We start from the raw sequence: 17,801 nt of genomic DNA, 5'->3' as shown, positions 1-17,801 counted from the left end.
AATATCCAACGTTCCGACCGACAAGCTGTCTTCATCAGCGTATACTGTTAGGAGGACCTTAACACAGATGGATCTATTAATCTCTGACCGTACCTCATTGAAAAAGGTGCCACTCTGCATAGTGACTGTAAACTAAACTAAAATACTAACGTTAGTACATTTATTGTATATTTGTTGTTCTGTAAACCCAGTTGGTCGCCACCGCACCTGTCACAACTGTCAACAGATCATGACATAAATGCAAAGCATCATTTGTTCTCGCAGAGTAGATTGTAGATCCTACCACCACCTGGATAAACTGGCACCGCAGGTGTGTGATTACGCCGGGATATTCATATGATTGACCAGTTAGTGGTTGTAGCTATCAGACTCAGAGAGCGCTCGATGCTGCAAATTGGGCAGCAAACCGTTACACTGCACCTACTTCTGAGTTTGGTGTCATCAAAGATGGCGATTTGCTGAGTGCTCATGGACACATCTCATGGTCATGGATAAATATTATCTTGCTTGAACTTGTGGTTATATTTGGGGTTTAATGTAATTTCTGTTTTACTTTTGAATATTTGAAACACAGCTGTAATTGAAGCGCAAGGGAGAAACAGCGTTAGCTACCGCAACAATGCAAATCACGTTAAAAACACTGCAACAGCAGACAATTCAAATTGACATAGACCCAGATCAAACGGTAAGTGCCCATTTGTTTATAATAATGCCAGCTGTGTGCGTTTTATCTAGCCCGCTTGGCTAACTATCTTTTTTGTTATTTGCACGAAAGACCAAATGAATTGGTCCCAGATTCTTATCAATTCGGATAATACAACTAACAGGCTAACGCTAGCTAGATGTTATTGACACCCCTAGCATTAGCTAACTAGCTAGTTCTTAGCTAGTTAGCTTGCAAGCTAGTGTGTGTCAATTTGCTAACCCAATGTTGAGTCTCATTTTTAACTAGCTATGTAAGTTATTATCCGCTAAAACATCAGTTAGCTTGCTACATGACTAGCTAACGTTAGTTATCCCTCATCACGTTAGCGTTAGCTAGCTATCTAGCGTTAGCTTGACAACGTAGCTAGCTAGCTAGTAATATGGCTATATATCTATTTTAGTTATTGGTGATGCATGTCCAGTTGGATGATTAATTAGCAATATTCTAGCAGACATTTACTATTTGGGTCATAAAGAGTGAAAATAGCTAGCTGGCTAAGTTAGAACATGTAAGGTAAACCGCAATGTAAAAAGTTGGGCAATTCAAACAGTCAGTGTTAGCGAGCAACTTTTGGGTCGCACTGTGTTTAACAATTAAAGCAAGGCTGAACAGCTTCTTTTTGGTTTCTACAGGTGAAGGCACTGAAGGAGAAGATAGAAGCAGAGAGGGGAAAAGATAACTTCCCAGTGTCTGGACAGAAGCTCATATATGCTGGCAAAATCCTGCAAGATGACACACCTATTAAAGACTACAAAATTGACGAGAAGAATTTTGTTGTAGTTATGGTATCTAAGGTACATTTCCCTAATCCATTTTACTTGGACACTTAATGAGCTGCACCAGCATGTTGTGGGGTTACATGATTGTCTACATAGATAACAGTAATAGCCTTTTTATATCTCCTCTGGATCTAGGCAAAGTCTGCCACAGCTGCTTCAACACCTTCCTCAGAGGCACCCAAGGCCCCTGTCCAGGACTCTGGGTCCTCGACGTCTGCGGGCCCGGCCCCTGCAGCCATCCCTATCCCCCCAGAGGAGCCCACACCTACAGTCGCAGAGCCCCCAGCTCCAGCCAGGTAGGCAGACAGAAGACAGCCGTAGAACTGATATTAACTTATGATTTGGTAGACAGTCTGCCAAATTGGAGAGAGTAATAAAGTATGCTTAAGGCCTATTCAGGAGGGTGGAGCGTTACAGAACTCTTTGTATAGACACATTTTGTGTAGGACAAATATGACCTAAACATCATGCAACATTTATTACATTTCTATCTGCAACATTTTGTAGTTTTTCATCTTACTGAATACACCCCCTGTAGTCTCTGTAGCTCAGTTGGTAGAGCATGGTGTTTGCAACTCAAGGATAGCGGGTTCATTTCCCGGGACAACCCATACGTAAAATGTATGCACACATGACTAAGTCGCTTTGGATAAAAGCGTCTGCTAAATGGCATATTATTTACGGCCACAATATACCACTGAATGGGTTGACTGGATTTTTGACCCTGTCGTTCTGTTTGCAGCTCAGACCTCAGTGTAGAGGTTCAGGGGGGAGATGCCTCCTCTGCCTTGGGTGAGTGATGGACTTAGACCTGGCTATGTGAATAATGCATCAGTGTGGAATGTATCTGCTGTGTTGCTAGATTGATGATAGCATGTAGTATGGGGATTTGGAAGATGCCTTCTAGCAGCTATGTGTTTATGTGTGTAAATATTGTCCATTGTAACCCGGGGAAATAGTTAACAACTTGTTTCTTTTGGTCAGTGACAGGAGCGGAGTATGAGACCATGCTGACAGAGATCATGTCTATGGGTTATGAGAGGGAGAGAGTGGTAGCTGCTCTCCGGGCCAGCTTCAACAACCCCCATCGGGCCGTGGAGTACCTCCTCACTGTGAGAGCCGTCAACACACCACACAACTACCTAGGATACACAATACTGTGCAACCAGGCACCATACACCATGACTCTGCAAAATGACACTGAACAATAGCCCCAAAAAATACCATGAATGGAAAATTACACTGTACAGCATGGCACCATATCTGATGAAACTTTAACATAGCGGCGTGTACAATGTGCTGAGTATTTGCTGCTGTGTGTTTCCAGGGCATTCCTAGCAGTCCGGTCCAAGAGACTAATCCCCCAGCACAGCTTCCTGCATCTGCCCGCACAGGCACAGAGACCCCTACTGTTGCTGAGGGTGAGTCCATCTGCCTATATCTCTGCTATAGTATTACATCTACTGTACAGTTCATTCTGGAAATGTTTTTAGACCCCTTTACTTTTTCCATGTTTTGTTACGTTACAGCCTTAATCTGAAATGGATTAAATGTTGTTTTTTTCCCTGATCAATCTACACACAATAGCAAGCAAAAACAGGATTTTAATAAATACAATAAAAAGATCACATTTACATACAGTTGAAGTCGGAAGTTTACATACACCATAGCCAAATACATTTAAACTCAGTTTTTCACAATTCCTGACATTTAATCCTAGTAAAGTTCCCTGTTTTAGGTCAGTTAGGATCACCACTTTATTTTAAGAATGTGAATTATCCAAATAATAGTAGAGATTTATTTCAGCTTTTATTTCTTTCATCACATTCCCAGTGGGTCAGGAGCTTACATACACTCAATTAGTATTTGGTAGCATTGCCTTTAAATTGTTTAACTTGTGTCAAACGTTTCGGGTATCCTTCCACAAGCTTCCCACAATAAGTTGGGTGAATTTTGACCCATTCCTCCTGACAGAGCTGGTGTAACTGAATCAGGTTGGTAGGCCTCCATACTCGCACATACTTTTTAAGATCTGCCCACACATTTTCTATGGGATTGATGGCCACTCCAATACCTTGACTTTGTTGTCCTTAAGCCATTTTGCCACAACTGTGGAAGTATTCTTGGGGTCATTGTCCATTTGGAAGACACATTTGCGACCAAGCTTTAACTTCCTAACTGATGTCTTGAGATGTTGCTTCAATATATCCACATAATTTTCCTTCTAATGAAGCCATCTTTTTTGTGAAGTGCACCAGTCCGTCCTGCAACAATGCACCCCCACAACATGATGCTGCCACCCCTGTGCTTCACGGTTGGGATGGTGTTCTTTGGCTTGCAAGCCTCCCCCTTTTTCCTCCAAACATAACGATGGTCATTATGGCCAAACAGTTATTTTTTTGTTTCATCAGACCAGAGGACATTTCTCCAAAAAAGTACAATCTTTGTCCCCATGTGCAGTTGCAAACCATAGTCTGTTTTTTTATGGGGTTTTTGGAGCAGTGGCTTCTTCCTTGCTGAGCAGCCTTTCAGGTTATGTTGATATAGGACTCTTTTTACTGTGGATATAGATACTTTTGTACCGGTTTCCTCCAGCATCTTCACAAGGTCCTTTGCTGTTGTTCTGGGATTGATTTGCACTTTTCGCACCAAAGTACGTTAATCTCTAGGAAACAGAACATGTCTCCTTCCTGAGCGGTATGACGGCTGCGTGGTCCCACCTCCAATTGACTCAAATGATGTCAATTAGCCTATCAGAAGCTTCTAAAGCCATGACATAATTTTCTGGAATTTTCCAAGCTGTTTGAAGGCACAGTCAACTTATTGTATGTAAACTTCTGACCCACTGGAATTGTGATACAGTGAAATAATCTGTCTGTAAACAATTGTTGGAAAAATTACTTGTGTCATGCACAAAGTAGATGTCCTAACCGACTTGACAAAACTAGTTTGTTAACAAGACATTTGTGGAGTGGTTGTATGTGTATGTAAACTTCTGACGTCAACTGTAAGTATTCAGACCCTTTACTCAGAACTTGTTGAAGCACCTTAGGCAGCGATTACAGCCTCAAGTCTTCTTGGGTATGACGCTAGTGTCATCTTGTTGGAAGGTGAACCTTCACCCCAGTCCTGAGGTCCTAACCTGCTCCAGAGCGCTCTTCATCAAGGATCTCTCTACTTTGCTCTGTTCATCTTTCTCTTGATCCTTACTAGTCTCCCAGTCCCTGCCGCTGAAAAACACCCCACGGCATGATGCTGTCACCACCATGCTTCACCGTAGGGATGGTGCCAGGTTTCCTCCAGATGTGACGCTTGGCATTCAGGCCAAAGAGTTCAATCTTCATGTCTTCAGACCAGAGAATCTTGTTTCTCATGGTCTGAGAGTCCATTAGGTGCCTTTTGGCAAACTCCAAGTGGGCTGTCATGTGCCTTTTGTCTGGCCACTCTACCACAAATGCCTGATTGGTGGCGTGTTGCAGAGATGGTTGTACTGCTGAAAGATTCTCCTATCTCCACAGAGGAACTCTGGAGCTCTGTCAGTGACCATCGGTTTCTTAGTCACCTCCCTGACCAAGGCCCTTCTCCTCCTATTGCCCAGTTTGACCGGGCGGCCAGCTCTAGGAAGAGTCTTGGTGGTTCCAAACTTCTTCCATTTAAGAATGGTGGACACTGTGTTCTTGGGGACCTTCAATGCTGCAGAACTTGTTTGGTACTTGTCCCCAGATCTGTGCCTCGACACAATCCTGTCTTGGAGCTCTACGGACAATTCCTTTGACCTCATGGCTTGGTTTTTGCTCTGACATGCGCTGTCATCTGTGGGACCTTATCTAGACAGGTGTATGCCTTTCCAATCAAGTTGTAGAAAAGTCTCAAGGATGATCAATGGAAAGTGGATGCACCTGAGCTCAATTTCAAGTCTCATAGCAAAGGGTCTGAAATATAATAGTTTATTTTTAAAACATTTGCAGAAAAATTCTAAAACCTGTGGAGTGATGAGGAAAACATTTGAATCAATTTTAGAATATGGCTGTAACACATGTGGAAAAACTCAAGGGGTCTGAATACTTTCCAAATGCACTGCATATCAGATGAGATTGTTGGAAAGATGGGCTTGGTTTATGTGCATTTTCCCTAGTAAGTGTTGTATCTATATGTACTGTATGTATCAATGGGTTCTCTTCTGTAAATATTATTTGTGTGTTGCAGGAGAAAACCCTCTGGAGTTTCTGCGTTCCCAGCCTCAGTTCCAGAGCATGAGGCAGGTGATCCAGCAGAACCCCTCACTGCTGCCAGCTCTGCTCCAACAGCTGGGCCGGGAGAACCCACAGCTCCTACAGGTAACACACTTACACCATGCACTACACACACTGATGGCACCACCACTCATACTAGCTTGCGTCACACACTCCCTATAGTGACACCTCCCAGGTTTTGTGATTTCACAATGTATGTTCTGCCTGTTGCTGATTGCTGTCTACCTATCTTTCCCTATTGATAAAAATCAACAACAGCAAATCAGCCAGTACCAGGAGCTGTTCATCCAGATGCTGAATGAGCCGGCGGGGGAGGTAGGAGACGTGCCTGAGGTGGGGGACCTGGGTGCTGCAGTGGAGGAGGGAGCTCCAGTCAACTACATTCAGGTCACACCTCAGGAGAAAGAAGCCATCGAGAGGGTGAGGGGAGCTAAAGACCTCTCAATGCACTATTTAGGGCATAAGATGGCTTCAACTGACAAGAAGACTAGCTAAGAAATGCATACATTGTGACCTTTCTGGTGAGAAATAGTAATGAAATGTTATGTTTTTTTCTCTCTCCTGTCCCAGTTAAAAGCGTTGGGTTTCCCCGAGGCGCTGGTGATCCAGGCCTACTTTGCCTGTGAAAAGAACGAGAACCTAGCGGCCAACTTCCTCCTGAACCAGGGCTTTGAGGATGAATGAGAGGCGCTGGCCTGCCCTCCTCTCCAGCCCAGCACAAGGACTGCACCCCACTGTAGAGCAACGATCTTCAGGTCATTTCAGATGGAGGGGGAGGGGGGGAGTTATTAGTGGGGGGGGGTCTTACAAGCTACACAAAGTATATGTTGATCTAAGGGTGAAAGAGGAATAATGAGATCCACTTGAATTCCAATGGAATGTGTGGGATTTGTTTAGGGCAGATAGATGTATATTGAGATTTTAGAAGAGCTTTGGGAGTGGAAAGGAGGGGGCTGAAGGCTTTGCGGAGTGTGTGCGTGTGTATATGTCTGTGTGTGTGTGTACAGGTGGATGCCATTCAACTAAGGTGCAAAGTCATTGATATGCATATCTAAGCTTGTTAATGCTGTAGCTGGTTGTAATGGAAGCACATTCTCCTTGATGCACTTCTACAATGTTGGTGTATTGAGGGGAAAGGGAAACTAAACTGACGGTCATGAAGAGTCCGCTTGTGGTCTGTTCACTTGATTGCACCAGTCCCTCACATTTCCTTTGCCATTCAAAAACCAACCACATAGAAAATAGAAAAACACATTTCTCATCCCATGATATTGTCATATAGGCAAGTACATTTCACCAGTGGCCAGGCTAAGTTATATATGGGGTCCCCTCACTACACCTCAAAGCTAGCGCTTTTAGTTTTCACTCAGAGATCCATGATCTCTCTGGGTGTGGAAATGCTCAACATCCTGAGTAAATCGAGCGGTATAGAACAACCAAAATGACAAATGGGTGTGTGTATGCTCACATAACCATACAGGTACATTACTGTGTGGATATGTCTGAAAATTAGGTTTTGCTGAAAGGTGCACAGTCCTCTCTAGTGTTACATCTCTGATGAGCTGACCAACGCTGACCTTACCTTTACATATAATCCTCTGAAGAGGGGAAGAGAGAGATGGCAGGGACCAGTCCTGGGATGCTGGAGTTACTCAATTACCTCTTTCCCAAGGCTGAGGAGTAGACACACCACCTTTCTCATAGGATCTGATTAATAGTACACCATGAAGGGCAGCTCAAATACAACGGGACCAGCTGGTCATGAGACACTAAGGGCTGGATTCAGCCCGTATCGTGTAAAAATGTAAGGGTAATTCCCTGTTGAGCCGACATGCAGCATTTACCATGAATGCGGTCTCGGCGACTGCGGGAACATTGCCTTTAAATTGTCAATAGCGCTATAAAGCGGATATTCAGCACTACGGATTGAATAGAATTAAAAATGTCCATTAAGAACAAGGGTCCACATGAAGGTTGTCCGTATAAAGTCTTTATTAAACCAGGACCCAGTCATAGCCAATCATTGTCATCATCCACAGCCTGAATGAGCCTATTCAGACTATTCAGCAGTCATTAGTGATGAGGTGAATCTGAAGTTTAAACTGGCTATCGCCTAGCTTTAACCACCTGTTTCCAACTGAGATAGTAAAACATGAGGCTTGGTTGACACATGCCTTATTACACTAAGGATGCTCAGTGTTTTGAGATGTTGCTATTGTGGGTTTTCTGAGGGAACGGAGGGTACCAAGAAATGTGTGGTTTTATCAAGGTATGTTTTCTCTAACTTAACATGGCAGGAGTTTAATGGGTCTATGAAGAGACGAGCTTTTATGAGTTTGGATTGAACAGAAACATTGAAATGTATTGACTCCCTTGCACAGAATTTCCTGTTTTCTCTTTTCAAAACTGGTTGAATGGCTATTTTTACCCTGCAGGCACCTTCAACTTGCCACAAGTAGGATCAATTACACTCAAACCAAATTCATTGTGCATTTAGTTCAGGCCATTTTTGACTTAAGTGAAAAATTTCAGTTTTGATTTATTTATTAGACCTTTGACACAAATACACATTTGAACACAACATTTTCAATCTCAACCTATTTGAAAGGAATAGTGAATAGTGATCATGACAATATGTTTGACTGCATCTGTTTTTGTGAACATGGCTTTCACTGACACTGGCATTTTACAGCATCAACATGGTCTGCTACAATGCTCAGCTTCATTAAACATCAATATATCATGGCTTCTTATGTTTTATTTCATGCCAAACACTCCCGTATGCACCACATTCATGGTCTGGACAATGAATGAGGCCAACTGAAATGAAACTCAACTTGATCTTATGGAATACAAAGTATTACAGGAAATGTAATTTATACACACTCCGGTTCAAGTCCAGGCATTTCAGTATCATGTGGGAATGAGTATTGCTACTCCTGTGGACTTGACCCTCCATTATCAGTATTGGTAAGTAGATTTTCTGATAAGCAGTGAAACTATTTTGGCCTCTTACCCCACTCTATAACATGATGCAACTCTAGGGTTCTCGTCCCCAGCACAGGCAAACCACCTAACCAATCAAACAGCAATCTGAAAATAAGCAGACAGAAACAGGTGAGTTACAGTCAAGAACATCCTTTTATTCAAGTGTTGCTCTTTTCAAACTGTTTTTATTATTATGGAAAAGAAACTGTAATTAACACATGCATTTCACCATGGGCTCTGGGAGGTGTATTCCTGAGGGAGGGAAGCTGCACTGAGGGGTGCGGTGGGAGCTTAGGGGTGGGGGGCAAGGCCAGCTGGGGGTTCACTCTACACAACACTAAACACGGCCCTACACACTTTAAAAAATAAACCCAAAGGAAAATAAAAAAATGGAGGGCCAGGGAGAGACAGCTCTCTGGTGCTACAGGGCAAGATAGGTAGGGACCAACGTTCTGCCCAAGCAAAGCACACACTGAAACCTGTCACTCTGGCTTCTCGACTGGCGCTTTACTTGTCAAGGCTAATACTGCTGCTGGCTGCAATCACTTACAATAAAAACGTGCATATTCTTGTTGGAAACAAGTAGGCCCTCTATCAAGCCCACTCTTGATTTTGCTGGTGGAATTTCAAGGTGCTTTAACTGTACCACATGTCACATACAGTGTATAGAACCATATGACTTTAGTCTGTAATTGTTCTCACTGTTCATTTAGGGTTCTAGTAAATGGGTGTAATGGTTCTCTTGATTGTGGATCTGAGCCTGCCAGTCTACCTGGGCTGGAACCATTCCGTTATAAGGTGCTTAGTCATTTCATGTACTTTTTTCATTTGTTTTAATAGCTGGTCTCATACAACCACTAGAAAGGTGCATCATTAAATGGTCTCAATGTAGCATTGCTGCATAAGATATGAAAATCCAAATTCTGTAAAAAAATAATTGATAAAAACAAGAATTAAAAACCTGCCTATTCTACCCCAGTTGCCATGCAGCTCCCTTGCACATTCCAAGGGAAATTCCTATGTGTATTTTATCTCCACGTTGTGATATGTTATCAAATACATCCCAGTGAAAAACTAGGCACCCTCACAGACCCTCTCCTCGCCACACCCCAAGAGCCCACCCGGTGTAACTTGTTCACTTACATTAGCTGTTCAATGGAGAAGCTGAAGAGATCGGTATGGTATACAATGTGAAGCATACAGACAAGAATAACATGTGAGCTAACTGCATTCTGCTCAGACAAAGTTTTGCTTTTTTTTACCCCTCCATTCAGAGAAAAGGGGTTTGGTGAGGGATAAGGAGGGTAACGCAGCTACAGACTACTCCAGTGTCCAAGAGAGACAGAAGACAAGATACAGGAAGACAAGCAAGACAGATTTTTTTTGTGCTTTTCTTAATTATTCAACAATAAAAATAACTAAATCACACCAATTTCCTTTAGTACTATATATACTGCTTTGAAAAGCTTGAAGGAGAGGATATAGAAGAAATATGAAGGAGGGGACTTTTTTGAGACGGGCACTCAGGATTACAAGATGGAGTCTGTGAACAAAAGGCACTTTTTAGGGACAACCTTTAAGATGCTCTGATTCTAACACTACATCACCAAACAAATATTTAGAATAATTTACACTGCGGATTGGGAGTGGAAGGGGAAGGGTTCACTTCTTCGATTTAAACCTGTTCTCATCCTTTCTGTGCTCAAAATACACCTTATACTCCCTCACCTCTTGTTTGGGTTTGAGATAGGAGTCTACTAATCAACTAAACCTACCAAAATGTATTTCACATTACACCTCCCATCTCTCCAAACGCTGTTAATCACTTTGTGGTTGAGCTAACACTTAGAAAAATGGATTCCATATCTGATGCATCTCCCAAAATGGGGAAGATCTTGTCTGTGTTCCAAACTTGATTACTTTGGTTGGCCAGTTTTAAACATGTCCACAGTTTAGAAAATTGGATGCAAGTTGCAATTCATCTGTTAAATAGGTCATGTTTTAGTCAGTTCTCTGGTGATACTGACAAGGCCCAGATGTCCATTACGTCAGGCCTTTTCCACTAGTTCATCATCCCATTGTCAGGATAACCATCTAATCAAACTAAACAGAACGGTTCTCTTCCTGCTATGGGATAAAGGTTGAAGAAAAATGCCTTTTGTCACAACCTTTTCATATAATGAACCCCTCCCCCCTTGGTAAATACAAAAAGAGAAATAGAATAATGCATGTTTCCTAAAATGTGCTTTATGATAACACTTAATTTTGTTTATTACTATTTATGTATAATAGAGTTTGAATGTACTTTATTTCGTAAAAAGCACCAGTTTCATTTAGTGATATATATTTTTGTTTTGCTAAATTGTTCCTTCAGCCCTCCCAGATTTAGAAAACAAATCATTACAAATACATTTTTTTAAAGGAATAAGGAAAAAAAATAAAAACTCATTTTCAATTTACAAAGACTGGGATTTTTTTTGTCTGCCCTCGTGTTTAGAGTCCCGGAGCTAGTGGACTTAAAACAAAAAAATAGAGGGTTTAGCCTCTCTTTTCTTGTGACACCCTCAAACAATCTCTAACAGACAAACACAATTTATCTACCCAAGGCATTGCACATGGCTCAATCAACATACATACATTTTTTTCAATAATACTTCCCAAACAAGAAAGAATAACCAAAATCTAATCTGTTATTTTCCTTGACTACAATGTCACTTTATTGTTTGCTATATAAATCATGTATCTATAGTATTTGCCATGGAAACTTTTTGCTATTAGATGTAGGTGTGGGTGTAGGGACTGGTACTTTTGCTCTAATCAGATATTAAAGATGCATCAATTGACTGTGCCATGCTTCAAAAAATAACTAGACTGCCACAGAGCTTATTTTGCAAATAAAAAAATGTATATATCTATAAATATATATGTGTGTATATATAAAGATGATTGCAATTATTCAGTGAGCTGTCACTGTTTTTCTCCCCAGACATAGCATTTCACCACCATTCACTATTAGCTTATATGTGAGAAAAAGAACCTGAATTCATGTTTAACAAATTGCATAATGGGAATACAGAGGCACTTCCATAGATTAGAAAAGAAATCACCATAGCCATCATAATTCTTATTCAGCAGTGCTAGTTCTCTATCAAGCTGATGAGATGGTTGCCGTCTGGCAACATTGTTTCCCTGCAGTGAAGTACATGGCCAGGCAGTCCAGTTATTTTGTGAGGTTGGTGATTTGAGCTGATGTTGAACTGAATCTTAGTAATGTTATGAATTCAAATAAAAAGTGAATGATTAAAAACAAAAGGTTTCCTCAGAGATTTCCCTATGTTAAGACTTCCCTTTACAGTCAATATGGCCTGGGCTGGGGGGTTGTAACTGCTACTTATACTGTAAGTTTGCATGTGAGTGTGTGAGTTTGTCAAGTGGCGATGTGCTAAGTGTGTTCATTTAATTTGTCCCTCTTGATTTCAAAAGGTTGAACTTTTGGCTGGTAAGGTATCTTTAGGGCAGTTTGATCTATAAGGGCTGATTGAACAGAACGAACAGGCTGGATAGGATGGGGAGCTGAGATCGTGTCAGGGAAAAGAGGCGACCATAGCACCCTGCCAGACCATCTCAATATGGCCTCTGACTTCAACCCAGGCTCTCCTCCCCAAACATGGGAACAAACATGTCACATCATTTTGCTCCGCAGCGTGGCTCTCTGCTCTTGGAACAGGGGCAGTCTGGGAGTGTAAACAAAAAGGGTCAACTTCAGGGAGATGGGAGGGAGGTGGACTTTGGGCCCTCAGCAACCTAATGTCACTGTTTCACTACATGGTACTGAACACTGACAGAATCACCCTTCCTGGCAATACCACTCGAAGTCTTGCTCCCACCCGCTGTATTTCTCAATAAGGTGCTGTCATTCAAACACATTTTTTAAAGCGGACAAATTCAGAGGGACAAGTCCAATAAGAGAAGAAACAAAAAATAAAACAATTCTGTACAAAAGGGAATATTACTACTACAGCTGTGTAGTTCTGGGTGTTAAAGCAGAGGCCTGTATTTTTAGCTAAGTATGTGTGTTGGGTTCTGTGTCTACAACAAGGGGCAAAAAGAGTGTACTGGAAACGTGTGAATAGCATGTGTTATAGACGTAATAACACCACTTGGGCCCGGTGTGTGTGTGTATATATATGTGTGTTACAAATGGCATTCATCATTCAAATGAAAGTGGGTATACTTAGCACTTGATTATTGTCGCAGTTTTGCAAGAGTGAACTGGGCAATTGCATTTTGCTTTACTTGGGTTTGGGTTCTTCTGCTGGGATGCTGGTTAGAGTTGAGGCCTTGTGTTGCTGAACTGTAGGCTGAGACTTTTCATATCATGTTTTTTTCTCTTTCACTAATAATAACAATACAATCATAGGTAAGCCTGTTTTTCCCCCATGCCATGTAGGTGTAATAGTGGACATGAGATTTGTGTTAATTCAGCTTGTAGTGCAACCTTTAGGATATGTTTTGGCATGGTTTCTGTCTTGTTAGTAGTGGGGCTGATTAGGTCAATGGTTATAAGACTGGGAAATATTGGTCAATTGACAGTGTGTTGAGTGACAGGGAGACATCACAGTAGCATGGACTGCTACATATTTCACTGGAACCTAATGGGTTTGTTTTGTGGGTGATTTGACAGTGGGGAGTGTACCTCATTTAAATTATGGCGTGTTTTGTTCCCTTCAATTTCAATCCCCACTCCTACATCAGTTTCTTTGACTGTTGAACAGTTGCTTTGCCCAGCCATTGCACAATGTGTCCTTGTTCCGAAGTAGAAAGTGACCTTTTTTCTCTTCAGGTTCCTCTTTTTGTGTTGCCGTGTTTTGCTGGTTCGGTGGTTTTGAGAGATGATGACTTGTCCTCTGCCACTCCCAAATCCTATGATCCTCCCGGGGGGGGGGGGGGGGGGTGTCCCTCTGTTTAGGTAATCGGGTCCAGAGTTCCTCTACTAGTATCATGCTAAGATTTCCTGGGTTGCTTTACTTTTTATGTGAGACATAAGGATCGTTGGGCAATTTCCTGTGGGTTATTTTTCTGTTTTCCATGTTTCAATTCCCAATTGTAATGAAAGATTCTAGACGCTGGTTTGCAGACAGGTCATGTCAGAGGAACCAAGACTGTTAAATAGAAAAAAAGAGAACATTGTTAACAGGATCCACCCCTTTTTTAAATTTTTGCTTAAAAAATGACATACCCAAACCTTAACTGCCTGTAGCTCAGGCATTGAAGCAAGGATATGCATATTCTTGATACCATTTGAAATGAAACACTTTGAGGTTTGTGGAAATATGAAATTAATGTAGGAGAATATAACATTAGATCTGGTAAAAAAAAATACAAAGAAAAAAACAACAGTTTTTTTTGTATTTGTTTGTACCATCATCTTTGAAATGCAAGAGAAAGGCCGTAATGTATTATTCCAGCCCAGGAGCAATTTAGATTTTGGGCACTTGATGGCAGCAGTGTATGTGCAAAGTTTTAGACTGATCCAATGAACCATTGCATTTCTGTTCAAAATTGTGTATCAAGACTGCCCAAAATGTGACTAATTGGTTTATTAATAACTTTTCAAGTTTATAACTGTGCACTTTCCTCAAACAATAGCATGGCATTATTTCACTGTAATAGCTACTGTAAATTGGACAGTGCAGTTAGATTAACAAGAATTTAAGCTTTCTGCCAATATCAGATATGTCTATGTCTTGGGAAATGTTCTTGTTACTGACAAGCTCATGCTAATGGCATTAGCCTACGTTAGCTCAACTGTCCCGTGGGGGACCTACCGATCCTGAAGAAGTTTAAAGTTAAAATGTCTACCATTGAAAATAAGTAAACACTAAGTTCCACAATTGACCACTAGAGGCCCCCACACATTCCTTACACTAACAATGGTCAACAGTTGTCAGCCCCTTGTCATATTGAGGAAATACTCTTAGCTATATTGACTGACTGTCCATGGCTGTACTGTAGTGTAGTGTACTGTACTATAGTGATGTGGGAGTATGGTGTGGCTCTGCTGCTAAAGGCTGTTGTTATTCCTGACTGGACTCAGAGTCCACAGGCAGCAGGGGGGAGAGATGGCTGGCGCTCCCTGTATTCAGATTGAGTTTCTCCCGCTCAGTGTGAAAAGAGAGCAGAACTGGGTCGCCGGCCGGGATCTGGCACCAGTCAACACTGGCCAACATTCTGGAGCCTTGGAAACTCTGGGCCTCCGGGGAGGTGCAGTTTGTTTGTTTGACTCTAACAGGTCGCCTGAATACCCCCCCACTCCTGCCTCTTGCCCTCCCACCTCCCCCCTCTTGCCGCAGGCTCTGTCCCAGCAGCCTACGGGCTTCGTAACTCTTCCTCTGTCAGTTACACTATCTCTCTGTCTCTCTCTCTTTATCTATCTCCCTCTAACACTCTCTCTGGAATCCTTGGCAGTAGTGACCACCCTCTTTCCTTACCCACGCCTTCCTCCCCCCAGCATCCCCTCTCAAGTTCAAGTGGCTATGACATCATGTCTGGTTGCTGCGGGCAACCAGACAGTCGGAACGTGACTTCTCTGAGGAGGGCTGTGCTGAAACTCTCCCTCTCCCCCTCTTTCACTACTTTTCTCCCTCCCTCATTCCCTTGTTTCCTCTCTCCTCCGGCCGTAGAACCCCCTTGCTGCCATCAGAGGGCACTTGGAGACCAAATATCTATGCTCTGGGAGTGAGAGTTCTATTCAGGCCCTGCAGTCACAGCAAACAGACTTTTCACAAGGCCTTTGCACATTATTAATGTTTTGATAGAGCATTATGCTAACAATGACATTTCTGAGCTACATATGCAACCAATTAAAGCTCCCTATACAATTTCATTTCTCCAGTGCAAACTAAAACCATACTGTAAACACAATATACTCAATAGCACAGAGCACTGGAGGGCTACACAGGAAGTGTATGTGTGTGTGCACGTGTGTGTGTGTGTGTGTGTGTGTAGTTCTCTGTTCAGAAAGAGATGGTAAAGAAGGGACAAAATGGAGTAGGGTTAGCACGGTGGTGTAAGGTGAGCCTCGTGAGCGGGGTGGGTTAGTCAAACAGGGCCTGTTACGAAGCTGGAGAGAGAGAGGGAAGAAGAGGGGTGGTAGGAGGGAGAGAGAGTGAGCTGAGGGAGAGCATAGAGGGAGTGAAGCGAGGGAGTGTAGGGAGGGAGGGTGAGAGCAGCAGAGGGCTTCAGATGGTTTCCATGTGGTGGGGAGGAGTGTGGAGCAGAGCTGGCTCGGGGCGGGTGTGGTTGGACACTAATGAGAAAAGTGCAGTGGGTAATGGAGGAGGCATATGAGCGAGAGGCAGTGCGGTGGAGAGAGAGAGCCCGCTGCCTGAGGGGCAGGCTCCAGATGGGCCAAATAAACAGTGAGAGGTCAGTTTAACACACACGGTAAACCACACACACGGTAAAACATACACACGGTAAAACACACATTCACAACAAATCATGGGATGAGGAGAGGGAGGGGAAATACACCAGTGAGATTTAGGGAGTAGTTAGGCAGTTTGGGAATAAGAAATATTTTGGCATGTATCCATTCACCTAAGTAAGTTTCCTGAGTTGGGCCGATAATCTCAATGAAAACAGACAGGTTTCCTACACACAAAAAATACACATACACGCATGCACACCACATGAAAACACGCACGGAAACACATACTCACACACTGTGGAAAGCAGCAGAAAGCCCTAATGTGCTAATGCAGAAGTTTGGTAGTGTTGGTACTAGTGTTGATGAGAGTAAGGGCTTGATTAAATCCGTAGCGCTGAAGAGCTGTGCTACAGCACGATAGACATGTAAAGGCAATGTTCCTGCATTAGCGGAGACTGTAGTCATGGATTGAATCGAGCCCTAAAGCTGTTTGCTCACCTGTGTCTGCTGCGGGATGTTCAGAAAGTTGTTGTCCCGTGATCCGATGCTGACAAACCTGTTGGGAGCTGGGGCCCCTGACGTGGAGTAAGCTGTAGACAGACACAGAAAGAGAAATGGTCAAACCATTTTAGCACAAACCACAGCCTGTGATCAATAAAAGAAAATTACGGAGCATCGTACTTAAGTTTCATAACAATTTCAGTAAATACTGCAATGAAAATACTGCTTTAAGCTCTCAACCTGACATCACACACATAATTGTTACTGTAAGTCCCCCTAAGCATCATAGAGTAGGGCTACTGAACTGAGCCGGACATCTCCAAACTATAACCCTGGTCCCATTGGGGTTAAAGGTTGAAGCAAATTTAGGGAAGTTGGAGGTCAATATGGACTGCAACACAAAGGTTGTTATTACAAACCCTTCTAACATGTGAAGAATCTGATACTGGAAAATTGCTGTAGTGTGTGTGTAGTGTGTGTGTAATGTGTGTAAGTCTGTATTATTTAGCAGCATACACAAACATTAAGTACACTTTGAGAAAAAAAGGTGCTATCTAGAACCAAAAAGGGTTCGTCTGCTGAGAACCCTTTTAAGAAGCCCTTTTGTTTCCAGGTAGAAATCTTTTCTATATGGAGTAGAACCCTTTCCAGAGAGGGATCTACATGGAACCCAAAAGGGTTCTAGCTGAAACCAAAAAGTGTCCTTTTATGGGGACAGATGCAGAACCCTTTTGGAACCCTCGTGTTTGAGAATCAGTAACATAGATAAAATACATAAAAGACTTTGAGACATTGATTGAGGGGGTTGAAAAAATGTATAAAACAAAACAAAATAATACAAAAATCTGAAATATAAAAAAGAGAAGGAAAAAAAAAAGAAAAAAAGTGCTCCGTCCAGTGCCCCTCCTGTCATAGGTGAGAAGCGTTTTGGCAGACACGCCCCATATCTAGACACACCCTTCTAATGGACACACCCCTTCAGTCTAAAACTGCACATACATAAGCAGAACTCCAAGTCTGACCTTCAAAGCAACAACACCACCAACTCAGATTTAAAAAAAATATCAATTCAACTAAAAAGTAAAATATAACTTCAAATATTATTTTCATGTTTGGATATTTTTGGGGGAAATGGCAGAATAATT

General features: G+C 42.3%; 2 protein-coding genes across 14 annotated transcripts in view; one reads left to right on the top strand and one right to left on the bottom strand.

Annotated features, from left to right (window-relative positions):
* The first annotated feature begins 410 nt into the window (after positions 1–410).
* LOC135555511 (UV excision repair protein RAD23 homolog A-like) lies at positions 411–6,515 on the top strand. Of its 2 annotated transcripts, none has more exons than XM_064988011.1 (9): positions 411–685; positions 1,339–1,500; positions 1,621–1,781; positions 2,228–2,277; positions 2,476–2,597; positions 2,813–2,906; positions 5,692–5,822; positions 5,997–6,158; positions 6,309–6,515. In XM_064988011.1, the coding sequence occupies exons 1-9, from the start codon at positions 620–622 to the stop codon at positions 6,420–6,422; spliced, it is 1,062 nt and encodes a 353-aa protein (XP_064844083.1). In that variant the 5' UTR covers positions 411–619; the 3' UTR covers positions 6,423–6,515. The 2 variants fall into 2 exon arrangements, with proteins under 2 accessions (XP_064844083.1, XP_064844082.1); XM_064988010.1 differs by having other exon boundaries at positions 2,470–2,597.
* A 2,345-nt stretch (positions 6,516–8,860) lies between these two features.
* The window catches only part of LOC135555510 (nuclear factor 1 X-type-like), a 122,420-nt gene continuing 113,479 nt past the window's right edge, over positions 8,861–17,801 (bottom strand). For all 12 annotated transcript variants that reach the window (XM_064987999.1, XM_064988003.1, XM_064988005.1 and 9 more), the window contains 2 exons: positions 16,654–16,745; positions 8,861–13,888 (listed from right to left, as the gene is read on the bottom strand). In XM_064987999.1, the coding sequence (XP_064844071.1) occupies positions 13,874–13,888; positions 16,654–16,745 (107 nt within the window). In that variant the 3' untranslated portion in view covers positions 8,861–13,873. The remainder of the gene's footprint in view (positions 13,889–16,653; positions 16,746–17,801) is intronic.

Source organism: Oncorhynchus masou, chromosome 15, assembly GCF_036934945.1.
Source record: "Oncorhynchus masou masou isolate Uvic2021 chromosome 15, UVic_Omas_1.1, whole genome shotgun sequence".
In the NCBI taxonomy this organism is placed as follows: Eukaryota; Metazoa; Chordata; class Actinopteri; order Salmoniformes; family Salmonidae; genus Oncorhynchus; species Oncorhynchus masou.
The sequence above is the reverse complement of the archived record's forward strand: the minus strand, read 5'-3'. Positions and strand labels throughout refer to the sequence as shown.